General features: G+C 42.5%; 1 protein-coding gene across 2 annotated transcripts; it reads right to left on the minus strand.

The window, feature by feature from the left end:
- KDM4A (lysine demethylase 4A) lies at window positions 1-26,367 on the minus strand. 2 transcript variants are annotated; one of them, XM_071750334.1, is made up of 22 exons: window positions 26,216-26,367; window positions 25,736-25,888; window positions 25,349-25,524; window positions 24,197-24,311; window positions 23,159-23,352; window positions 21,672-21,721; window positions 21,119-21,222; window positions 19,646-19,783; window positions 18,457-18,707; window positions 17,493-17,683; window positions 15,865-16,226; window positions 13,882-14,002; window positions 13,022-13,200; window positions 10,479-10,683; window positions 10,122-10,198; window positions 9,373-9,428; window positions 8,331-8,439; window positions 7,191-7,379; window positions 6,336-6,506; window positions 5,729-5,848; window positions 4,790-4,882; window positions 1-3,690 (listed from the first exon to the last, which is right to left on the minus strand). In XM_071750334.1, the coding sequence occupies exons 2-22, from the start codon at window positions 25,871-25,873 to the stop codon at window positions 3,550-3,552; spliced, it is 3,180 nt and encodes a 1,059-aa protein (XP_071606435.1). In that variant the 5' UTR covers window positions 25,874-25,888; window positions 26,216-26,367; the 3' UTR covers window positions 1-3,549. The 2 variants fall into 2 exon arrangements, with proteins under 2 accessions (XP_071606435.1, XP_071606436.1); XM_071750335.1 differs by lacking the exons at window positions 1-3,690; window positions 4,790-4,882; window positions 5,729-5,848; ... (12 more) ...; window positions 21,119-21,222; window positions 21,672-21,721 and adding an exon at window positions 21,974-22,627.
- Window positions 26,368-27,000: the final 633 nt, after the last annotated feature.

The following is a 27,000-nucleotide window of genomic DNA, read 5'->3' on the forward strand; positions in this document are numbered from 1 at the left end:
TCCATTTTAAAATTACATTTATTACTTCATCAAATTGAAAACAACATACAGGCTACCAGAGTCTTGATTTCATCCCATTTTTGCATTTAAAAAAAAAAACCCCAAAACAAAAAACCAGAAATATGGCAGATATGTCAGACAACAGGAGCCCAGTTGGAGAATGGAAGAACAGAGATGCATTGGAAGCCTTGGGATATGTGGCTACACTCCTCAAAACAGTGCAGAATCAATTCAACCCAGCTCAAAACACTGGGAAGAAAGAGAAGGAGCATGGAAAATAGGTCTTACTACTGATGGTACTGTCTCTGGTCATTTGAGGGGTCTGCTGATGGAGTAAGAGGTATCCTAGAAGTCCAGCCATGGGCAGAAACATTACTGCAATCCGGTGCCTTATAAAGAATGCAGTCACCTTTTTAAACCTTATAAAAAAGTAATCACTGGCTTGCCAAGACATCCTGAATTAAAGGCAAGTCACTATTTGCTTATGCTAAAAATGCTTTTCATGGGTCCAACCTGAACCAGTCACAGATGGAAGCTTCATGAAAAGTGTAGTGAGGAGGACTACTGCCTGCAGCATCACATGCAATGGACCTAACGAAGGGCCAGTGCTCCCATGGGGCACACCGAGTGCCACTTCTGACTGAACACATTCAAGAAGCACCTGCCTAGCAGATACTCTGGCAGAACCTGGCCCTCACTGGAATGATGCTGTAACAGGGATAAACACACTTCAAAAAACAAAACTAAACAAAACAACACTGCAAAAAATTATCAGTCAAGATTAATGTACAGGTAATGGAAAGCAGATGTACCTTTGAGAGAGCTGCTCTGTAAAGAGCTTTTATTGCTACCTGTTATATCAAGCCACAAAACCAATTGTTTTTGCAAAGTCAAAACAACACAGACCCTTCAAACATGAGGGTCACCAAGTGTAAGTTCAGAGAGAAGCTAAAACGCAGCTCAATCACTGCAGTAGGTAAAGTATGCTCACATTTGAACGATGCAGCACAAGAACTGACAGGAGAATTGGGAAGGCCCTTTGTCTCAGAGTGCAAGATGGCAGCAGTTTACAACACAGTGCAGCCAACTGACAAGAGCAAACCTGAAGCCCACAGAAAACACAGCTTAACAAAGCTCCTCTTCCAGAGAAATACTAGGCATAGGAGCTCTTGAAAGACACTCAGTACTGTTAGAGGTGGGTGGCAAAACCTGCTGCAGTTAAACAGCACTTCAAAGAACCCTGCTATTGTGTTCTAGGTCACTATATTAGGATGGAACTGTTGAGCCAGGTGTTTGCAACACAGGCAACACATGGCATCTAAAAGGTGTACTTAAGTTCTACAGCAGTTTGGTAGGAAAGCCTGAACACGGGCACCTTTTCACTGGAGGAAGAATGGCAAAAGAGCATGTTCAGCCTATGAGAAGTTAATACCAAGTCTTAAGATATGCTGACATAATGGAGGCAAATTCATTAAGGCTGTGCCAACTCTCCTCAAATTTTCTTACAGCACATCACTTCAGAGAGGCTTACATACAGGCTAGGACCTAAACCAAAGTGCAGATTTGCTCCCATTGCCTAGACCAGAGTAGCTGCAGCTACTAGACTCCAGTCTCAACAGATCCTTGTTTTATCAAGCCATCCATCCAATCCATGAGAAAGTGATTTAATACCCTGAGACCAGGATTTTTGGACATGGAAAGAAAAAAAAATCAAGCTCAAACAAAAAACCAGAAGGAAAGCTACTATCCCCTTTCAGAATCTGTTTCAGCCTTCCAATACTGATGGAGTATTCACTATAAAAATGTGACAGAATACCTCTATGCAAAACAGTGGTTGTGCAAATCTTTGCTACTTATATCAGCCTCCTGACCCTATAAAAATGTAGGGATAAGTAAGATTTTCTTTATAAAAGCTGTAGTTTATTTCTTTTCTGATCAAGAGTTGTATCACTACACAATACTGCATTTTATTGCTTATCACAAATTGATGCACCGGGGTTTCAGAAGAGTTTGGTTTATAGCATTCCTATATAACAAAAGGAAAAGTTACAAATCTGGACTTTGCAGACACATTGCCAAGTCCCTGTACAAGTAGGGATGCATTAGGTCTGTTTCACTATAAAATTCCTCTCTTAAACCGCTTCTGGAGAACACACAATCATAACTTTCTCCAGCAGGAAAGTCACCCCATTGTTCCATGCAAAAAGAAGGTGGCAAATCTGATCCACAGCCTGAAATCCCTTTCCTACAGAATGGAAAAGGAACACATATTTACACAGCTCCTACTGTGGTGTGTTAATGCTTAAATTACTAGGAGTCAGTTAGCACATCTTCTGGGTACACCTACTACCCAGCATAACATAGTTTCCTATTGCTGGGCTAGCAAGTTCTCTCCAACACAATTAAGATGTGCCCTACTAATACTCTATAAAATGCTGTGGTAACTTTTGCCAGACAGCAACACAGCAGCACTCCTGCTTCAGAAGAGCACTGCACAGCCTTTCAGTCACATAATTCAGTGCATGCTTTATCTGTCTCAGACCCAGTATTAGCTATTGTAAGCAAAAGCCTGTGGCCACACCAGACACAGTGCTGCCACAGAAGAGGTACTGTACTGCTTCAGATACTGCTGCCCTATCAATCCCCAATACTGTGATGCTTGGATTTCAAGAATGACCCTTTGGTCACTATTGCCTTAGAAGGAATAGGGAAAAACTCAGAAGAAAGTCTTTGGGAGCTGAATAACTATTGGGAGCTGAGTGCCTACTCTTGTTAGAAGGCTGCACTGCACAGGGCTCCAGAAAGGTTTCATTGATTCTGAGGCACATACTATTACAGTTAAACTTATGATTAAGTACGTCAAAATAAGTATCAGAACAAAAATATTAAATGGAGGGTTAAATAATTTGTCCTATAATATTCAATTTCACATTTCACCTGTTCACAAAAGCACCTCCTATCTGCTTGGATCTAAACAGCCTACAGCTCACCCCTCAGAAAGAAGGTGCTGAAGGTGCTCAACAAGAGACTGAAGCTGCTGGCAACAAAAAGATGGTATATAAATATAAAAAGAAGTTCCATTTCAAGCACCAGTAATACTGCCTGCTCAAGCCTAGGTGTAGTCACTAGGGAGACTCCCAAAATCAGGAACATTATTTAATTAAAACAACAGACCATACTATTCTGCAGCTGCCATGGTTCCTGGCTACAACTCCCAAAGGAGTTTGCCACCTGTCAGAATTGTCTCTAATAAAAACGCAAGACTGCTCGATGAGATGAAAGCAACACCCCCAAGCTGGCTTATTCAGTAAGGACCCAACTTCAGACCAGGAGTCTGCAGGCATCAGCTTCAGCAAATGGGATCTGTTTCACTATCCAACAGCTGCCTTTCAGCTACTGCAGAGCTTTTTAGCTTCCTTTAAAAAAAACAAACAAAAACAAACCAACAAAATAATCCTGGATTCGAAGCATCCAAATATGGCCTGTTTTACTGGAGCGCTTAAATCCTTGCGGGAGGTGGGCATCTTCTTCCTCTGCCACAGGCAGTGCTTACTCCATGATGGCCCTGTACAACGCAGGCTCAATGTAATCTTCACGGTAGCGTGAATTGATCACTCTCTGCCTCTTCCTCTCTTGTCTGACCTCCTTCTCTGCGAAGATCTCAGTGAAGCGCATATCTGAAGCTATTGACTAAGAGAAAAACTGGAATTAGTCACTAGAACATAGATCAGATCTCTGCCTCCACATCTTCCTACTGCATGTAAGAACCAACCAAGTCAGGACACTTGGGAACATTCAGCCTTCTTCAAAAACTGGACAAATGCAAGAGATATATTTAAGGAACTGGATTTACAAGACCGGAGATAACTTTAAGTGAACTGCAATCGGAGATTTAAAAAAAACAACCAACCAAACAAAACCAACCAACCAAAAACCACAATAATAAATAAATGAAAACAAACAAATAAATATCACACATTTCAAATTTAACTGAGTAGCTAGTTTAAGTTCCCAATCACTTTCCTGGGAGAATAAACACATGCATCTGTCTAACTAGTACATTCTGCTGTGCCTTATGGAGCAGGCATGTTTAAATACCTGGTCACACGATTCAACTATGATATATTCTTTCTAAAACCTCTCACGTGTTCTGCACAGGTGTGCATGGTGCACAGTTTCTGCACTAGGGGGTGCATGATCATACCGTCCACTGTTATGTTTTTTTTTAATAGCAGGAAAAAAAAGCAATGGAACAGGGAGCCAAAAGGGCTGTGGCATCTCCATCCTTGGGAGATAATCAAAACTTCACTGAAGAGAACCTGAGCAATCTTGTCTGACTTCAAAGTTACCAATGCTTGTAACAGGTGCTTGGAACAGGGACCTGAAGGGGTCCTTTCCTACCTGAATTATTTTAAACTTTTAAAAAACAGTCAGCTCTCTTTATGCCACCCTGCTAAGGGCTTTTCAAAACAAAGGGCATGTGAAGGAACTTGGCCACTCTTTGCAATGGGAATACACAATAAAACCTAACAAATACAGGCATAAAAAGGTATTAACCTGTAGTGACTCTAAATTCTCCTTCTGCAGAGATGGGAGTTTAAAGCCTTTTCAGAGCCAGACAGAACTTTGCTTTTGTAGCCTAATCAACTACCAAGCTTTGCAACAATTTGCAAGGATAGGAGAGTATCAGACTTTAATCTTTTTTTGCCAAACACTCAGCTTGATGTTCAAGGACAAATTAAGTTACAATGAGCTTCTTTAAGTAGATGTTTGCACCCCATCTGCCTACCAGCCTTGACTTCACTCTTTTAGGAAGCTCCTCTTCAAGAGTATATACATCATCCCTTTTCACCATCAGTTGTGATCCGTCTTCAAACTCCACCTAGAGGAAAAACAGAGGACTCAGAACCCTCTCACAGCTACCCAAAACTTTGCTTCTCCTCCCCACAGAGGCTTCTCATGAATACTCTTCTGCCACTTGAGTTTAAGACATACATTGAGGTATGTACAATGCAACACACTTTAACCAAAACCTCACTAATCCCATAACAGTAAAAGCAGTCCAGCAAGTTTTGGAATATTCTTGTAATGCCTGACAAGACAGTTTGGCTGGTCACTTTGTAGCAAGACAAACCTCTTCTATGGGTGCAGCGCTCCAAGGTCCAACCAGGTGTCCCAGTAGAATCTCACGAATGGTGCTCTGACCAGCCTGGATCAGTGCTACTGCTCCAAAGGTGGCTAAACCAGCCCCCTAGCTTCCCCAGGTGTGAGCTTTTTATTGGCCCCCTAATCCTGCTCATGTGCAGTAAGGGCCTGCCCTAATTAGGCACAGGTGGGCTTCACACCAGGTCAAGCCCACTACCTGGCAATTATTGGCACCTGGTTGCCTCGTTTCACTACACACTTTAATACAGCCTGAACATTCAACGCTTTGGAAATGTGCAAGACATGATGCATTCTCACTAAACAGAAACAAGCAAAACCAAACTTATTTTCAGTAGTTTAAGCTATGAACTTCAGATCAGCAGTTTCAGAAGTTAACACTTCCAATTAGGTAGCCAGATATAAGTAAAAGTTGCAAGCAATCACTTCACTCTTAAGCAACTGTAACCAGCATCTGGCACTGCTGACAGCACTAAGTAATTTCCCCTCAAAACTCTGCTTCCTTTGAGTATTACCCTGCTAACATGATCAGCCTGTTATCATGTATTTTCAGACAATTTTGTACCTGGTACATCTGGATGGCATGTGATGCAACAAACTTGGCTCCATAGACCTGTCCATCTGTCCATCTGACCTGCACAACTTCCCCTTCAGCAGGAGGACCTAACTGAAGACAGTCTCGACTCTACAGCACAAAGGAGGAAGGTGGGAGAAAAGAAGAAGGGTAAGCAGCTTCCTCATGTGAAGATTCAACAAACCACAGGAGTGTCCATTACAGTCACACTGCACACCACCCCAACAATTACTCCATTTTAGGGCTGGAGAACTAGGCTGACAGACATACATCTATGTTACCTGTATTTGAATCCCAGCAGTGAGCCCAACTCAAAACACCACATGCAGGAATGGTCTGCAAGTACCAGCAAGTTTTCTTTACCACTGCTAAACAGCCAAAGATGAGCTGCATTCCCTGTTACACCTGTTCCTTTGTGCCCTCAGTTAAGTCAGTCTCATTTAACACCCTTAAGGCCATCTTACAGCACATCTCAGCCTCAATATGACTTAGGGCTGGAACAATTATCAAATCCCCTGATGTGCCTGCTCTGCAGCAGTAACAATTAACTTGTACCATGTGCCCTCTACTGGAGCCAGACCCCCACTGCATAGCATACCACGATGTCCTCTGGGTACAGGTTATCACTGAAGGAACCATCATCAAAGTTGACCTCGTAGAAAGTCTCCTTTGCAAGACTGACCACTTCACATTGATAGAAACGCCCATTCTTGTGCTTGCTGATGACTATCTGACCCGGTGACAGATCCTGGAGTGCAGCCTTAGCTCGCTGAGAAGAAAAAAGAATTCCTATTTACATAATGACTAAATAAAGAATATGTTGAGGATCATAGCTTTGGTGCTGACAAGGCAGTAAAATATTTTAGTTCCAGTGAGCAACTCTAATCAAAGCACCATCAGCAGCACTTCTAGAAAAGTTCCACCTCTTGTATTTCAAATGCTTAAAGCCTAATCTGTTAGATGCTGCTGTTTTAAATTTACTTAGTAAACTAAGCTCTCATTCTTCAGAACAATGCAAGGCCTTTACAGTTAATACTCTCTAATAGACTGTTAGGGTTTTGATGGCTAAAGGAGCCAAAGGCAACTTTATAAACTATTCAATCACTTAGACATGAAATTGTATAACCTGCTAATCCTGGCACTAATTACTGCACACTGAGTATCTTTCCATAAACCCCACTCTGACTCCTCAATACAACAGCCACAGGAGGGATCTAACACTCCCAATCCTTCTGGGCTGCAAACCAAAATACAGTAAGGGACCTGACTAAGATCACTCATAGATTCTGATCTCAACCTTGCAGCTGCTAAGATCAGCACCAGTAGATTATGGTGAAAGAGTCAAGCCTTCAATGGAGTTTTACAAGAATTACACATTATCTTAGATTGTGTAAGATTTTCAGCCCCTCCAAGACACTACAGATCAAATCCTGGGAATCACACACCTACTCACCTCTGCTTGAGAAGGGATCCTGTGCCTGAAGCATGTAATGAAGACAACAAAGGGCCAGTCATCAGGCTGCATCATGACTCCTGCTGCTTGGGCACAGCTGACATGAAAGGATGTAGGACAACGACCATGTGAGCACTGTACACAGCAACCTGCAATTCTCTTTCTTCGTTTCTTGCAGAAGATGCATTTCTGTGAAGAGGAAACTAAAGGTTACGGGTTGGCACTAGTTTTTGTGCCACACAAAGTACTAGTTGGTCTAAGTGTCCAATACTGTGCCATTTACTTTCTGTGAGAACACAGCTACTTTCTGACTAAGAAGAAGGAGACCAGTTTTAGTTTACCAGTTTTAGTTTATGACAAGGCAGTAACTCATAAATTTGAAGTACCCCACAGATAAAATATGTACATTGAATATCTACCAGCTCAACATGCACAAAGCATGCTAGCAACAGGAGACCTGGGATTAGACCAGCCCAATATGGTTCAAAGTCAATAGGGCCTTCCAGCAATTGGCTATTAAGTTACATGGGGATGAGCAACAAGATGAGTAATGAGAAACAGAAACAAACAAACAAAAATTAAAACACAAACCATATAAGTAATAGTTAAAATTCTATCATTACCATCAGTGACCCAACTGCACCTGAGTTAGGCCTGATGGGCTGTTATTGTGGAAAAATAATGTTATCTGGAATGCATGGGCATATGCAAAGCAATTAAAGTCACGTTTCCCCTTAACACTGTTAGAAGAGTTAAGTACAACTGCTTTCCTGCTGAAGATATTCACCCATTATACAAATGTTTCCAATAACCTGCAGCACCTAAGTGCTCAACAGCAAGTCAAGTTCTAGGGATTTGAAAAATAACAAGGAAAACATCAGCATTACACCACTGTATAAATGTCATTGCCACATACTGACAACTGTGCCTCCCTTGCTGACTCCTCAACTGAAGAAGAATGGTTAAAAAAAATAAAATGGCAACAGACAATTGCCATTTTCCATACAAAGAACAGAGAAGACTGAATTCTTCAGTCGTGAGAGATGACTTGAGGTTGGACAAGTAAGTAAAACTCACAGATTCTGAACAGACTGAAGAGACACTTTGAAACCTCATCAGTGAAGCACAGGTTATCCTTACCAGTCTGAAACGTTGCAGGGGTATTTTGCCAACATCTACAGGACTCCGCTCTGCAATGTTCACAAATTTTGCCTCCAGTACAGCTACAGCACACATTACATGAACCCACCTGTCAGGACAGAAGAGGTGAAAAAGAAATTAACATGCATTATGCCAACAAAGGAGTTTTTGAAGTTTAAGAAAATACAACTCTGTTGAAGATTGCCATGTAAGCCATGATAAATACTCTCTGAGAATTAGAAGTCTAATCTTCCTTCCTACTGGAAGCAACAGGGTGCATGGGGGGCAAACCCAAGCCGCCTCTGTACTTCCAATCTACTACTAACAGGCTTAACAGAAGAGCAATTTACCATGGCTTGTGCTGGTTGCATACCCACATTACAAAAGCTTGCCTGATGGGCATTCCTTCACAAAACTGTCCCAGGCAACTGCCTAGTCACTACTGAATCGCTTTTGAAACAGTGACCAAGAGGCTGAGGCTTCACCTCCCACACAATTTTTTGAGGCCAAGATTCAGGTCACCCCACAGTGCTACAAGTCTGTCTCACTGCTATTTTTGTATCAAATAGCTTCAGATGATTCACCATACCAAGGAGACAGGACAGGCAGTTGTATGCCGTGTTAATTGCTGCAGAGGTACTGTGAAATTCAATATGCTGTGCTACAGAGTTATGGTTGTCCTGTGTCTCCATTATCACCCCGCACTGCATGCAGAAAAAAAGTATTTGTGAGAAGGTACTGAGAGACTTTTATGACATTAGGAACCTTATTTTTATGCCTGCACATTGCACCTCTGCACTATAAATGCAAAACAATTAACATCTGTTGCCAACAGAATGAGAATGAGGCATTACCTAAAGAGATGATGATTGCTGCATGTGCATTGAGCACACTTTACCAGAACTCCACCAGTAGCACTAAGTGTGAGAAGTGGTGCTGGTCACTCTGTTGCATGACATGCAGACACTGGCTTTGCTAGGTTACCCTCAGCTATTTAGGAATTGAGCTTCCCCTTGAAGGCCAAAAAAGCTGGAACACTCACTTGTCATCATTAGCCCTCTGCAGTGCTCCTCCTCGTAATGAACACAAACAGCAATCCTGGCATAAGAAAGCAAGCATTAGCTGAAAGAGTGAAGTCCAGAGTGGTACACTTGCTTCAGAACTTCCATGCCCAGAAGAAGAAAAAGGTTTTGCTGTCAGAAGCCAGCTAACTATCTTATACAGATCAGCCCTTTAGCTCTCTAAAGCTGCTGCCCTTAGGACAACAAATACAGACTTCAAGTCTGTTGAAGGCAGACAGACAGACCACTGAAGACTTGTTCAACTTGTTTGTTCATTTTACAACCACAACACACAATACCCTTGGAGGATGTGTAAAAGGATCTGGAACAAACAAAAGCAAATATGATTCAAAAGGTTGACCTGTTCTACTGATCTAAAGCCTATGTAGGTTTTTCAGGAAATCCCACTCTTGCGTTCTTCACATGTGCACATTTCCCTAATTATTAACAGAAGTTACTGTTTTAGAAATACAACTACTGTGAATTAGGACAAATAATGGAGCTATCCACATCACACAGAACATCTTCTCTATGACTCATGTGAGCTTAGCAGCTTTGCATTCAGTCAAAAGCATCAAAATACAACAGACTAGTTCCTTAACATTCTCTAAGTTGTCTTCTTCTCATAAGAGAGAATTAAAACAAAAGCAAAACACTATGGAAATATATTTTGCAGACAAGTGCCCAGATATACCACACTCCATCTGTAGAATCTTATGGGGGATTTTACCTCTTCTAAAGCGTTTTCTGTACACCTGGAGCACATCCAGTCTTCAGTGGCCTTGTCAGGTGATACACCATAACAACCTGGAACAGATACATCTCAGTTAAGAACTTAGCTAGACTCAGACCTATTCCCCTAGGGCCCAGAAGTAAAGCAAGAATTAAAATCCACGAGCCTAACAATGAAGCTGTGTATTTCAAATTAGCCCACACAGTCAACTCCGTATTTCACTGGCCAGCACTGAAATACATGCCAGGTAAGGACTGAATCTCCTCTACTTGTACATTTAACAGACTGGTAGAAGTGTGCTACGATGTACAGAATTACTAAAGAGAGTTTAGGTTTAAGTCTAGAAGCACTCACTTGCATGAACACAGACATTGCAGTTCTTGCAGGTGATGAGAACGCTGGTTCCATCTTCCTCTAAGTAGGGGGTTGAAAGATTGAGGTCAGTACTGCAGCCAGTTGTAGTAAAGCACATTTCAGGAATCAGGGGTTTGGTTCGGATCTTCCCATCCACACCAGCTGGAGTTACTCCAGAGTTTTGGCTGTTGCCTCCACACTCTGCCTATAATTGATAGACAGGAACAAGTCAAACTGCCTCACATCATCTTTATTCACCTATTATTCCATACATAAATCAAATTTTAAAAAAGACCAAAGGTGCTGAAAGATTAAATAGTTAGAATGTTAGATGAAAATATAGTTAGCTTATAAAATCCTCAGTTACTGCAGCTTCAAAATGAAAATATTTTCTACCCAAATGGCTAATGTAAGGTCTGAACTACCTCCCTCTAATGAGCAGCAACACGCACATCAATCTGCATTTTTTCTGACAGAAGAGATGGAATCACCAAGCCCACCTCACGTTCTATGGGCAACACATCTGCTGCATTCCCCCACCCCTTAATAGAGAGGATCACAACACTGCCATCCAACATGGTTCATTTATCTTAATATCTTATTTATTTCAGTATGGGAGGATTAGGATCATACAGATACCTATTGCAATCATAGTTGTTTTTTTTTCTCTAGTGTAGTTCTGAAAAAGTCTAACAGGGTTTTAAACTAATTTGTTCCTGGGAAATAAGCAGACTAAAAGTACAGTTTTCCGTTTAAAGCTCGGGTCACTTTCAAGTGTTCAAAAACATGTGGACATGGCACTACAGGACATGGTTCATTTGGCATGGTGGTGTTGATTTGATGGTTGGACTTTATCATTGTAAGAGGTCTATGATCCTATAATCTTTGGTTTAGATAAATAAATTACAAATGTCAAACCAAACAGCAATTACATGTGAAGTTTACAGAGATACACTTCTATTCAAGACAGCCTTCTTAAAAGCTGAATAGAAATGAATCAGACTATCCTTTGTCCTTTATAAGCCACCACAAAAGTGGTTTGCCTCATCTTTAAAAAATGTTAGCAAAATTGCAGTAGCAGAATGAAGCTTCACTGTCCCTCCTACAGTGTGACAGAAGGCACAGAAAAAATAAATTCAGGTAAGGATCACAGTTGGAAAGGAACTGACGTGTTTTCAACAAATCTTGTTCATTCAGATTTGGTAAAACTGATTTATACTGAACACTGCACACCAAGAAGAATGGAAATCTCTAACAAAGCTAAGAAAACGAAACGGACTTTTTTTTTTTTCCCCAAGCAGATAAACACTTTCTTCCTCACAAAAGAAAAATGAGTATCTGTCTGGTATTTGGTGCAGACTTTTAAATAAATAGGTGACTGAAGTGAATTTCTGGATTTGCCATAGACTTTCTGAAGTTGGAACAAAGACCCTAACCACAGGTCAAATCTTGGAAGTTTCTGCTTTGCTGCCTGCTCTATAGACATATGAAATCCTGTGGCTACAGTTTGCTGCTTAACAGCATTTAGTCCTCAAAAAAGAAACGAACAGAATTTAAATTATCTTCAAACTGTTAACTTTATACAGTATCAGCACTAGTGAAATCCCTATGGATTATGCAGCTTCTACATGGAACTACCAGTCCTAACAAGAACCTACTCTCAGGTAGAAATAGCAAGATCAAACAGAAACTGTGATCTATAGTTTTCATGGCAATTAGGAATTACATGCAACATAAACCCTCAACAAATATTTGAGGTCTTTCTTTCCAAAGCTGTGGTGAACATCTTTCTAGCATCAGCATAATCATCTAGCAAACTCAAATGAACAAATATGCTTAGGATTTGGGAAGGAGCAAACTACCTCTAAGTTGAAGATGCAACACACAACCAGGTAATGATTAAGCTACCTTAAAATTACTTAGTTTGGGCACAGCAAAAAACTCAGAGTGTAACTCCTGCCTAAGCATTTACACACCACAATGAAGGGGTTCTGCAGCCCATCCCAAGCTATGCACTGCTACAGCCTCGCTTTATTAAAGCACATTTTCACAGGCCATAGCTACTGTCAATATGGATATACTCGAAGTAAAGTTAGCTTGCTACCTATGCCATCCACAAGCACAAGTCAAAATCCTTTTAAGTAAAAGGTTTTCTTCCTTGCCAACTCCACAAAGACCACGTACTATAAGTGGACTTAAAGTTTTTTTAAAAAAGAGGGTGTCAGTCTGGAAAAGTCCAGTGGGATTTTAGAGTCAGCTCCAGAAACATTCGAGCTCTGTCCTACAGTTCTAGCAAAAGCCACAGAACACAAAAGCTTCAGCTGAACAGCTGAGCAAGCCCCCGGAACCCCACAGGCAGTCAATCACTGACATTTTGAGGTTGACCCAACTGTGCTCTCCTGCAGCAATTTCTTGGGAAGACTGCAAGATTGATACAGCTTCTGTTAACCGGCAATATGCAAACCAACTTGATTAAAACTATGCATCATAGCAGCTACAGCTTTAGTCGTGTCTATGAGAGCATTAACAGACTGTCCACGTACCTGATATGTCTGGAAGAGCATACAAACAGCACAGTAAGGAGACTGCTGAGCCATGGCTCTATTGTACTCTTTTTCAGCCTCAAAATTTGGTGGCCGATTCTGCCACAGCTGGCTAAGTGGCTTGGCCCATGTTTCTGTCTCCTCAGCCTCTTCTTCAGGAGTTAGTTGCTCTGATGCCTCTGCAATAGGAGGTCATTAACTCTGTAATTATTTGTCCTTTTAAAGATACTCATCTTACAAATAAAACTGAGAAAGCAGTAAGTTCTGAATGGAGATAACAGAAAGACTGCCAGAAATCAAATTTACAGAAGAGTGATGGGAGCCAGTAACCCAGTCTCCTTTTAAAGAGGCTTCTACTAGTCAAGCAACTGTGCAGACACAAGACAGGCTTTTGGGTAAGAACACCATCAGCTCCAAATTATATCAAGACTAAGGCTGTCAGCCAAAAAATCTGGTGCTGGGTTTTTTGTTGCTGTTTTAAGTTTTTTTCGTTTGTTTGGGTTTGCTTTCTTTTTTTTTTTTCCTCTAAATCATGAATATTTATATCAATTAGTGAAAGGTTCTAAAGCAGACAGTTATGCAACAGTCTCTGGTTCTGGTTTAATTTTCTTTTCACACTTGTGACTTTCCAGAGAAAGGAATAGGAAAGAAAGAAGATGCCACTCAAAAGAAAAGCTAAGTGATGCAAGCACAAAAAAACCAAAACAAAAAAACCCAAATAAGATAAGCACCTTGTCTAGGACACAGAGGTGTCAATTGCTGACTTCTGTTTATCACCAGTAACTTAATGGAACACCCCACACTGTCCACAAAAGCTGAGACCCTCTCTGCAGTTTGCCAGAGAGCACACAGGCACTTACCATCATCACTAGTGCAGTCTTTAACCAAGAGTGGGTGATGGCGTGGGAGTTTGCTCAATGGCTGGCGACGACCCTTGGACTTCTTACTCTCCTTCATTGATCTTATGTACTCCTTGGCTACCTGGACAAGGAGAAAGAAGTCATCAGGCCAGTACCATGAATCCTTTTGACATTATTTTAAATTTTACACTTAAAGAAATACCCACAAGATGCATACATGCTCCCATAGTTTTATTTCTAACAAACTACCTTCAGCTCTAAACTAAGTTTCTGAAATTACTGTTTGCAGCACTTATTTAGGATAAAACATAGTGCTGTACTAGCACAGTTGAGCCATCAAGACAGAGACTTTTCAAGCACCCCGCTGCAGCTTTTCATGCAAGTCTCTTTGTATAAGAATTGTGTAAAAGACTGAAACAAAGAAAGACAAGTTGAATGATTCAACTTAGAAAAGCCACAGTAAGAAGCTGAAGAAATCCTTAATTTGTATGTCAAGTTAAAAATAACAAAAATTACATATATTTTTTTAAATTAAGAGTTTGTTGGTACAGAATCACAGAATGGTAGCAGTTGGGAGTGAGCTTTGGAGATCACAGAGTCCAACCCTCCTGCCAAAGCTGGATCACCTAGAGCAGTCCACACAGAAAAACACCCAGATGGGTCTTTAAAGTCCCCAGAGAAGGAAGACTCCACAATTTCTCTGGGAATCTCAAACTAACAGGCTTATTGTAAATGAAGAAAACTTTGACACTCTCTGCTTGTTACTAACACTGTCTTTCTAGACAGACTGGAAGAAGGAGACTACAGCAAGTTATTTCCTCTTCCATTAGCCTTATGTGTAAGTGACACTGACAAAATTACTACAAACCTGAAAAGCAAAGCACTAAAGGCAATGATTTTACCAGGCCAGGAAGTCTCTCAAGAGACCCCCCCTTGAAGAACAGACTTAGTTTAAACGCATCTTACATCTTTTAAAATCTCTTATTTTATAAAAAAAGATAAAAAGCCAGAAGAGAATGGAACAATCATTATCTCTGACCTCCTACATAGAGCTGGATACAAGTCTTCTAAGAGACAGAAGCACTTATATTCAAATGGAAATTAGCAATCCTAGTAACCATCTGATGAGAAAATTGTTTCAAAATACACTATATGGGGAAAACTATCTTCAGCCATTTAAAATTTCACCTTTTCCTTGTATGGAGTATGCAGTGGAGGTATCAGTATAAGCAACTGAATTTCTCTAGTTTAAATATACATGCAATCTCTTAGTTTCAGCTTAATTATCAGACTTGCCCATTTGTTGTTCTCTTTCTGCAATTTCTGCATTTCAAAGACACAATTGGCCTTCCACTCTCTAAACGCCTATTTAAAGAGGGATATAAACAATCTGAAGATACTCCCAGGTAATACTTTAACTATTACAGCATTCTCTTGGCTTCTCTAATAAAACATTCCACTGGGATTTCTAAAACATGTAGATTTATATTCTCACAACTAATAACTGCTGTTCCATCATTTCTTTTTTTAAAAGGGACCCAAAGATGTACATGTATACGTGATTTCATGTTAAAAACAAGACAAAACAAACCTCACACATATTAGTTGTTCATAATAAAGACTGAAGTAGGTCCAAATAGGTGTCTATTACTACAGTGTCAGCCTGTAACACTATCATGTCAAAACCACCAAGCTACTCTTTCCCTTTAAGCACTTGAATAGTTTAGAAAAGTTCTCAAAATATGTGATCTTGATCTTCTTGTTTTCTAGGAGAGGTAAGACATTAGGACTATTAAATCTTGTTTGTTAGCAAAACTCAGTCATTAAAAAAAAAACCCAAACAACAAAAAACAACAACTAAGCAACTGGCTATGCAAACCCCCATGGAAAGAAAACACATTCTGCACAGACAGAAAGTTGTCACAAGAAATCCATGACCACATAATAGAGTCCTTGAGCTTTCAAAACTGTTGTCACTCATACCTCTGCCAGTTCTTGTTCACTCACACTGGTGGTGGCACTGGCTTTCTTTCCTGAAGTCTGCTCATTGTCAGATCCACTGGCATCCCCTTTAGCATAGCTATGGACTGTAAGAACCCGAGCTGGCCCAGGAAGAGTTCGTTTTGCCAACAGATCAGTGGATTCAGAGTCTGAAGAACCAGAATACACAGGAGAGCTGGGCTGAATGCTGGAAGTTGCACTCTGCTTTGAAGTTGTCAAAACTGAAGTGGAATTTGAAGCATGTGAAATGGAGAGATCCAATGCAGCTGCTTCTTGCTCTTGCTCTTCTTCCTCCTCAAGCTTCACTGTTTTCAGCTCTTCAAATTTGGCTGAGTCCATGCGATCTAGAAAAAAGGATATACTGACCTTTTCTAAAGTCTAGGAAGCAGAGAGAACATTTATGCAACAATTTGCACAAAGTGAAACACAAAAGAAAACTACAACACACACAAAAAAGTGACCTTAAGTCAGATAAAGAGAAAATCATTAATTGAAACACCTATGAAATCATGGGTGGCTTAAAGACAGTCAATAAAAGTGTCTGCTCATTGCTTCTTGCAATACAAAAGCTAGCACGTATCAAACAAAGCCAGCAAAATAAATAAAAAAGCCAGCTCAAAATAAACAGAGATGATCCTTTACACAGTATAAACAGCCCAGTTCCTGGCCACACACTCTTGTGGGTAAGAGGTTACATGGGTTCATGAGAGACTTAATAGCAGAAGCATAAAAACCCACAAGCAGATATAAGGCAATTAAATACAAGCTGCAAAGGGATGGAAAACAGAATACTAGATATGGGGAGGCATCAGATACATTTGTCCCGTTATTATTTTCCATAAGCCCCTTGGTTCTCCCTTAAAAGCAAGGATAACTGACCCATTACAAGCCACATTTATTTTCCTTCAGCCTGTTTACTTCTATAAAGCATCTATAAAGCACATCAGACATATGTGCACTACCAGGAAGAGCACATATGTTTTACTAAGCAATTTCTGTAAACTCATTACACAATAGGGATACAGAGGACCTTAGACTACTGAGGCACTGTCTACATTTCTGCATGCAAGCAGGCAAAACAAAGACTGAAAATCAAAAGCTAGAAACACCAGTTTCTTAAGCAAGTACTTAAGCAGTACTTCTGCTTCCCTTAATTCAACTCAGAGACAACATCCCTATGACCTACTTGGTCACTCAGTTATTGAAGCAGCTACAGGATGGCTGCCCACACCTTTGCTCTCCCACAACATTTTTTTATACAGTTCTCTCTGGACTTATCCACAAATAGGCCACAAATGCTCATTCAGGCTGTGGTTATTTCATTTACTCAAACCAGTGGCAGTTTTAACTGAAGGGCACAACCTGAAATTGTTCTAGATGCACTCTTTGGTCTTGAAAAAATCAAACGGTAATATCCCAAGTCTCATGACAGTAAATTTCTGAAGTGCTCACCATGGCTCTGACAAACCAGTGCCTATTTTTTTGGACATGGCAGCATCCTACTGACTAGCATCACATGAAAGAGTGCCCCAGATTCAGCTTTAGCAGCTTCTCTCCCTGGAGAACAATACCCTGCCCCCTCATACCAGTATAAAGCTTGACATAGTTACCTGGAAGCTTGAGACTTTGTTCACCTTGCTGCCCAAGTTCACTTGTAGGTCTCTCACACGGCTCTGCCATGTCTGCTTCATACTGAGTGGAGCTCAGCTCCTCCTTGGGGAAGGCCTCACTCTCACTCACCTCCTGAGGCACTTCCAGGCACACCCTGTGCCTTTTTGTTCCTATGCGATGCTTGGGGATGCTGTAGAAGACAAATCCATGGCAGGTTACAAACACATAACAATGTAGAATTTCTGTCTGGGTGCACAAAATAGAGGCTGGTTTGGATCAGTGTTTTATGAGACAGCACCTGGAAAGCCAAATAGTTCCAAATTATGCTGAAGTGATTTCTTTGCCTTTACAAAAGCAAAGTCAGTAACCCTTAGAGATGACCTGTCAGCATATGTTAATCATGTATTAGACAGTTATGTTCTAGCCAAGCATTCTTTACCTTAAACAAAAAAAACCCACAAGCACAAACCAAACCAAAAACAACAAAAAACACCACTAAAGACAACTTCAGGAATAGTGGCTGACACTGGCTGAAAAATACTTAGTTGCAAAATATAAGATGATTAGCCTGTCCACTTTCAGCAGCCAGGAACCGCACACTGATTCTGCAGCTTGCAATGAACAAGAATTTGCTTGCCAGTAGTGTCCTATGATCCAAACACATCCCCTTTTTCTTTTGGCTTCCCAGTATATGTTGCACACTTCCAATCCAGGCTTTGGATCTCTGTCCAAAGGTGAGGAACTACCTTCCATGCTGATGCATTACCTGTCTACCAGAAAGCATCATCAATGTGGTCTCAAATAGTTAAAAAAAATAAATTAAGAGTAAACCCTATTTCCAAGAAAATAGATTATTGCTAACTCTGACTGCAGCTGTTCAACTAGAATGGCAAAGATTCCTTTGTAGATGAGTCCAGTTTCTCATAATCCAACAGAAAAGCAGAGAAGTTCATAAAGCACTACCTTTTTGTCTCATCCACATCCACCTCCTCTTTACATGTCTCTTCTGTTTCCATTTCCCCAGCACACTGCTTCCCATTCTTGACTTTTTGCATGAGATCCCCTTTAAGGAACTCTGCTGCTTCTGGGGTTGGAAGAGCATGGTCAATGACAGTCACGTCCTTCCCAGCTTTCCAAAGCTTGTAACGATCTGGCTGGTACTTCCTCACAAACACATCCATGGAGATCTTCACCATGTCCTTCCGACACGAGCACTGAAGTTGCAAAAAATATTCAAGATCATATACTCAACAATCTATTTTGCATTCCTTTATCACCTTGCTTTCAGAAACTTAACAGAAGAAAAAAAATTTAAAAGAAAAACACACATTTACATGTAATTACACCTCAAGTCTCAAGTCTCTTTCCCAGGAAACTGAAAAGGCATGTATTAAGTTACTAAAAACTGGGAAGAAAAGTGAGCAAAAAAGACAAAACAAAAAACCCCATGTTATCACAGTAAATAAGAAAGAAAACTCATTAACTTGATTACAGAGTTGCTGGTAGAAGCTGACTGTTTTAGTATGAGCTTATACAAAACCAGCCAGCAAAACCAGAGACTGCAGCGGAGAAGTCAGAGCCATAAAAACTCTGGGCCTACACAGAGCAGCAGCAGCTCCCCACCTCTGAGCATGGTTAAAGCCAGTGCTTCAAAGCATTCACTGCAGTGTAACATCTGTAAACATAACCCATTCTTGTAAGGCACCTCTGCAGGGATATAGCACTATCTGGTCTAATTAATCAGCCAAGATACTTATTTTGATAAATGACTTAAGTTAGCAGTCATACTTCCAGGTTAAATGGTCAATAAATATAGGTTAAAATACCAGACAAAATACTGCCAAGTCTTGACCACCAAGAACACTCTTTCACCTTTGGAAAGACAATCAGGTCCCTGCTTTTCTCTGAAGCCCCATTTGATCTACACAAAGCAAAAAAACGTATCATATGCTACCCCTAGCTAAAACAAGGACACAAAACAGGAGACTGACTAGACATTATTACTGCATCAGAAGGAAAACATCACATCTGACATGTACAAAACACTGAATTCACTCCCTTAGAACAAACACAGGGGGCTTACTGAGCAGCAGAGCTTTAGGCACTGCATTCAGGTTCCTCATACACAATAGAATAGCAACAGACCACTTACCAGTACAGACTGCTTCCCATACTCAATCCACCGAAGGGTAGCAAAGTTGGTAGATTCAGCACAGTTAAAACCATGATTGAAGCCAGCATGATAGCTATAAGGAAATGTTATCATGAATTCTCCAGCTTCCTGTGTCACCTGGAAGACAATTGAGACACTGAGACAACTGGTGGGTCTGAATAAAAGGAGCTCCTGTACTCAGCATGTGTGAAACCCCCACCCACAGATGGTGGTTGGATAAACTGAAATAAAAAGATTTAATATTCTCACTTATGTTAAGTAATTGTTTACTGAAAAGCAACACTCAACAGTTTTTACTAGAACACAACTAGCCAAAATAACACAAAAGAGGTTATATATGTGAAATACTCTTTGACAAGCTATCTCAAGGTTATGAAGATACTTATTTGCACCAGCTACAGGTTTGGTTGAACACTATCTTAAGGGCAAGTAAAATTTCTAGCCACATACAACTTGGAAATTCACTATTGTTTGCTTTCGCTGTTCATATTCAAGCACAACTCTCAGTCAGCCATTCCAAAACTGCTCTTCAGCATTTCCCTGCGGCCGAAAAAAGGTTCACAACAACAAAATGCTTCAGCTGCCCGTGCAGACATGACAGTACTTCTGAAAAAGGATTCAAAGACTAGATCAGCAGTATGTGTGTACATGTGTGTGCTTGTAAAGAGGGAGGTGACAAGTTATCACCTGACCAAGTACAGAAGGTCTATAAAGTTATTAATGTAAAGAAAAAAGTAATGGGGAACAAGCCATACTACCTATTGAGGAAAGAGTTCACAACAAAATTAGCAGGGGACAAGCCTGAAACAAAAAGAGAACAACCTCTTCATTGAATAAACAGAAAAGCAGTGAAGTTAAAATTAACACAGGATGTAGTCTCTAGTTTTAAAGTTTAAAAAAAAAAAAAAAAAGTAAAAAGAAGATAGAACTTTTCATAGAGTGCTCTGGGTTGGAAGGGACTGTAAAGTTCATCTAGTTCCAACATCCCTGGGCAGGGTCACCTCCCACTAGAGCAGGTAGCTCAAGGCCCCATCCCACCTGGCCCTGAACACTTCCAGAGAGAGGACAGCCACAACTTCCTTGTGTAACCTGTTCCAGCATCTCACTACCCTCAGAGGAAAGAATTTTTTCCTGATGTCTAACTTAAATCTCCCCTCTTCAAGTTTTAAACCATTGCCCCTTGTCGTCTCACTACACACCTGTGCAAAAAGCCCTACCCCAGCTTTCTTGCAAACCCCCAATAGATTTTTTTTTCCTTGACAGATTTTTCTGTCAAACTGTTTCAGCCCCTAACTGCTGGCAAAATAGAGGTGCAGTGGGAGAGGACTGCCACACACACTCCCTGATCCTGTTTTCCTCTCTAAGCATCTGCTATTAGCTGCTGTTAGAGATGAGATACAGCTGCATAAACCTCTTGCAAGAGCTGGTATAACTGTGATTAATTTTCAACACCTTATCAAATGGGATCCCATATTTCTTCAGAATTGATGGAGAGATAAGGGTCATCTTGTGACGAAGAAATGCTTCACAGCTTTGGGCACTTCCTGGGAAGAAACCTGTTTAAATTAGAGGCAAGAAGACACATTACTGTTCTGTTGAATTGATTTTTCAGTACTGTCAATGAAAAGTTACTGCCTGCACAGCATTTTCCCCTCAGCCTAAAGGAACGAACCACCTTATTTAAAAGAGCCTAAGACTGGACCCAGCAGGATGCTCCCTTGGCTATAACCTTCCAGTTCTAATAATCAATAGTTGAAGATTCTGCCATTAAAGGTTACAGCCCCTAACTGCATTGTTTGCAATGTGACATTTCTCTTGTGTGTGTATTACAACCACTCAAAAGTAATATAATCTGTATTCTTAAAGGCAAATTATTAGTTCAGCTGTGCCAGTCTGTGTTCTCATAAATGTTAGAGGCATGCTGTACTCTAAAAGAGCTGAAACCTGCTGTGCCTGTCCATCCCACCTTCTGCAAAGGCACGACATAAAAGAATTCCCCAATTACCTTTTGCAAGTCTCTCCAATCGCTTCCCATGCTCTGGAGGAATGGAGTACCTGAAGTCATAAGAAGAAATCTGTTAAATTCAAGTGACATGATAGAATCTCAGTCTGAATGGAAATAATGAACAGCCACCAAGGCATTAATTGCTCAAAAAAAAAAAACAACCCCAAAAAACCCTCTTTTCCAAAATTTGATAACATAAGTAAAAATCTCTCTCAAGGACTTTTACCTCTCTATCCCTCAAAAGATCAAGAGCCAAAAGCTGACCATCTCTTTCACTGACTTTTGTTTAAGCAGTCAAGAACTTCATAAGTCTCATGTATTTAATTAGCAGATCTGCACAGTAAAACATGAATTGAGAGAAGAAAAGAGGACTTTCTGACCTGTCTCAGTTCACAGCTGTGCAATCACTACTATACTCGGTCCAAGGAGAAACCCAGAGCAAGAGAGAAAATGGAACCATCTCTTTCAGCTGCTCAGACCAAAATGGGGCTAAGCCTGATGCAATGCCACGTCCTCAACATATGCATAAGTTGTAGCTTGTTCGTTTGGGCTACACCTGTCTCCTTACACAAGAGGGTTTTTTTTTTGGGGGGGGGGAGCAGGGGCACAAAACTCCTGTTTGGTTTTCTACAGTAAATAAAGCCATCTACTCAGGTCGCTTTCACTCTGGAATAGAGTGCTACATTCTTGATGGAGTCCCTAGTTAAATCAGGCTAAAGTATCAGGAAAGTTGACTTCTTCCATGTACTACTGTAAAAGTAGTAATGGCCAGAGGGTTTATCTGACTGAACTATTCTGCTTCGTGTTCCCATGCTATTGCCACTACATGGGGTTGTTCTCTGGTCACATCAGGCTAGCTATTATTTTTTACTTCCAAGTTGCACTACAAGGCAGCCAAAAATACTAGTTTCCAACACAAGTTCCATGGAAACAATTGTTGAAGTTGCTTGAGAAATCTGTGAACAGAAGGGAATAATTCACTCTTAAAATGCAACCCAGGCTACAGAAAAATTTGGGAGCCTCCCCTAAAAAGGAAAGCTCAGACACTGGACAAACCACTCAGCAAGATCCACTAGACTGCTTTTAGATCTATGATAAATGACATTTCAAAGGCTGTTAAAAATTACCTGTTCCCCCACTGTCTGTATGGCCATTTCAGAATCTCAGGAAATCATAAGCAAGTTTTTTTACATTCTGGCCCTATCAAAGCAGAGAGCATCCACCCTATATTATAATTCTGAACAACTCTTTACGTCAGGATAGCAAATGGACTTTCTAGAAGGTAAAAAATGGTACCAAGGGCACACACTGCTTTGTAGTGCCTCACAGGTTTCCAGTGCTCCTGTCATCAGATAAAACTTCAATGCCAAATTGGAGGGATGGTGATTCTTTTAGTCAACTCTTGCAACTTCAGGACTTCTGCTCCTATCTTTTATGGTATTGTTTCCCTAAATATAGAAGCTTCCCTAGAAAATCTTAAATCTTACCATGATTTGGGTTCCCCAAAATGCAAGTAATTAATACTGTAGAGATCCATGTCCTCAGTATGCCAAGCAAAGGAAGTTTTCCACATGCCAAAATATAGATAAGGAGTATTCACTCCTTCAATGGTTATGCCACTTTCATTCTCCACAATATCCAGGATTGTGTTCAATCTGCCAATATTCCAAGCATCCACATGCTGCAGAACAAAAGCCTTGTGTTAAAACAAGCATTTTGAAACACAGAACTATACAACTAAGACGAGAGTTGCAAAAGCCATCAGACACTTGTGAAACTGCACATCAAGACAAATCATCTACTGGCACAGCTCAAACCATTAGCTAGTTAAACAAATTAGCTTAAAACAAAAGTTTTGCGTGGTGTTTGCTTACATAGTGATTGTCTACCAGCCACTTTTGTGGAGGAAAAAAAAGCAACCCAGTTGTCACCCAACATAATGGTTAGAAAGGAGAATAAATCATGACATTACAGAGACTTTACAGAGCAGACAATAGTGTGAGCTTGAGTTTGATGTCTGAACCCTCTTCAACAGAAACACTTTTCACTCCAAACACCTTTTAAAAAAGAGTAAAGTATCCTAATTCAGGAGACTAGCAAGTAGAATGCATACCCTGTATCATCCTAACACACAATGGTTACAGAGCTGTCCCCAAAAAATACATGCACTACTGGATACTGAAACAGTGTGTCCACTGACCAACACTTCAAAGTCCCATTCACCTTTCAGGACAAAGCACCACAAAACCAACACTTAAACAGTGGTTATGCTTTACTTAATTAAACTGGATTACACTGAAGTGCTAAGAGAGGTCCCTTGGGACATTACCTGAACTATCTGGGTTAAATGGAGAGTATGTTATAAACACCTGGTTTATTGTGTTCCTGCCCACTCCAGAAGCTGGAGCTCTGCTAAGACTGTCATTAACTCATTCTGAAAGCTAAAAGCCAAATGCAAAATTAGTATTTATGGAACGCAATATACTGGGATAGCTATTACTTGAAAAACAAAACAATTTTCTTACCTTGTCATAAAGTGTGCCATTAACATCAGCCCCGTAGATAGGGGCATTGAACGTGAGGTTCTTCCAGTATTTTCGTTCAAGGTCTTCAAAGTCTGTGTAGCGGGGTGTGCAGTACCTGAGAAAAACAAAGATACCAAAGACTTTGCAGTCTGATACTTGACAAGTCTACACCAACGCTTTCCACCACTGAAAGGCTCGAAAGCTACAATAAAAATACCTAATGAATGTTTTCAGCCAGACCCCTACCTCCCAGAACAGCCATGAAAGCAGCACAGCTCTGATCCAGTGAGACCTGGGAACAAAGCCTCAGGAAGAAAATTACTTCCCTCATTTCTCAGTTTACTTTCATTTTTGCTTTGAGCCCTTCCCTAGGCTAAGAATGACTTCCCTGTCCAGTTGTTGCTACTTAGCAAGGAAGGATGCAGTCAGAACAAGAAATGGTACAAAGCACAACTTGAAAAAAGAAATGAAACCGAAGTTTTCTGCGTGTGTAGAAGTAACAAACATTTCCAGACTCACCAGCTAGTAACCTGGCCAAGCATGCTCTGTTTATCCAGAAAGTATCTGCTTTTGATGCCCATTCCCTGCTAATTATGCACTGGCTTCTTTGAGCAGTGCTAGGGGATCAAAATTACACACCAATAGCTATTTAACATCTGTGTATCTATATATTCCAGACTATTACATACATAGCATAAGCATTTTTAATTTTCCCATAACAGAAGAAGAATCCTAGGCTATTTGATGTTGTACTACCATTCCTGAAAGATAAAATAAGCTTCAGTGGACTGACTGCAGCTGACAATTCCCATACTCCAAAGGCTGTTTTGCTCAAACTCCTTTTAAAGTCATCTTTTCTCTATCTCCTTTTTCATGCCACAAACGTTCCTTTCTCTACTCTGTGAAAAATTTGATGGTCTGGAAACAGACAGGAGTCTACAGAAGAAACAAAAAGTTCTGCCGGCATCACATCCTCTGCTGGGTGACACAAGTGACAAAGGTCCCCACCCCCTCTGCCACTTTTAGAAGCACACCTCGGGGCTATACCTTCACACCTCTCATCGGCACCGGTCCGTATCCCCGACCTGGTACCGGGGAAGCCAGGGGAGAGGAACCCCGGCGGTAATTACGTGCACGGAGACGCGGACATACTTGTCGCTGTTGGCAATCCTCCGGAACTCCCGGACAGTCATGGCCTTCTTCTGGATATTGTACTGGGTGAAGAGGCCGGACTGCCCCGTCACCACCTGCTGGATGGGCGCCGGGATGACGAGCTCGTCGATGTCATCGTAGCACCGCCGCGGCTTCCACTCCTTCGGAGGGATGATCTGCGGGCAGCAAAACCTGCCCGTTAAGGGCCAAGCGCACCGGCAAGCCTCAAACTTGGGGAAGTGGGTCTGGAACCTCCGCCCGGGGGGGGAGACACAAAGGACGGAGGAGCCGGGCCCTATTCGGCGGCCAGGCCGGGTCCACGGGTTCGGCCCAGGCGGGGAGGGGAGGGGAGGAGAGGAGAGGAGAAGGGGGGGACTGCGGTCGCACCTTGGCCAGCCCGGCGCGGTGGGCGCCCTGCGACTCCACGTAGGCGATGTACCGACTGAAGTCCCGGAACTGCTCCATGGTGGGGCGGAAGGTCATGATCCGCGCACTGGGGTTGAGGTTCTCCAGCTCCGAGGCCATGTTGCCGGGCCGGCCCTGCACGGAGGAGGGGGTGTAGGGGGAACCGGAGGGGGGGCCGGGTCACCCCACCCCCACACCGCCCCTCCTCGTCGCACGAGGACGCCCCGCCCCCTCCGCCCGCCGGCCAATCGCCGCGGGGTCCGCATAAGCCTTGCCTCCCCATTGGCGGAGGGCGCCTGTCCGTCAGAACCACGGCTCTCTTTCCACCTCACGGCGGAGAACGCCACCGATTCACGACCCGGCCCTCCCGCTCTCTCCCCCCGCCCCCCCCCCTGCAGCCTTCCCGGTTGGGGCTGCCCGTCCCGACGCAGAGGGGTCCGAGTCCCCGCCCGGCGTGCTCACGTCAGCAGGGCGTCCCTCTTCTTTGCCGCCTCCGCCTGCCCTCAAGTCTAACGCCGGTATCCCTCCGCACCACGCGCCCAATGAGTCCGCCAGGCCGCCGACGCCACCGCCGCCGTTCCCCACCGCCCGAGCCCCGCCCTGCCGCCCCGCCCTCTTCCCCTCCGCTGCCCGCCCCGCCCACGCCGCCGCAGCCAATCGCTGCCCTCTCCCTCTTCACAGCCAATAGGAATTCTACAACCGGCCGGGGTGGGACAGCGAATCAGGAGACCGGGAGCGGGGCGGTTGCTAGGCGGACGGGCCGAGGGCCGGCAGGCTGTCGCTAGGGGGCGGTTGCTAAGGAGCCCGAGGCCCACTCGAGGCCGGGGGAGGCCGGGCCGAGGTACTCAGGGTGGGCGGTCCGCTTGTCCTCTGCCCGCGCCCGGCCTCTGGGTCCCCAACGACATTCGCCAGGGATGGGGGCAAAGTCAGGCTAGAAGGAAGCGCTACTCTACGGCCTCACAGTGTTCCAGGGCGGGACCGGGCTCCGCGGGGCTCTCGGCCCTGCCCTCAGGGGAGAGGCCGGGATGGAGCGTCAGAGTAGGGACGGGAGCCTCGCCCGGCCGCGCAGCAGCTGTTTCGTGTCAGATAGGGCGAGCTGAAGCGTGCAGTGCTGGTGCAGGGGCCCGAGGTCCTCTCCGAGCGGCCGGAGGAAGCTGGGCCCAGGACAGGCCGCACGGGGGGCCCGTGGCCCCACCACACCGCTCGCTGTGCACCCCGATCCGGTGCAGCCGGTTGTGCAGGCAGAC

Source organism: Heliangelus exortis, chromosome 8 (assembly GCF_036169615.1).
Source record: "Heliangelus exortis chromosome 8, bHelExo1.hap1, whole genome shotgun sequence".
NCBI lineage: Eukaryota > Metazoa > Chordata > Aves > Apodiformes > Trochilidae > Heliangelus > Heliangelus exortis.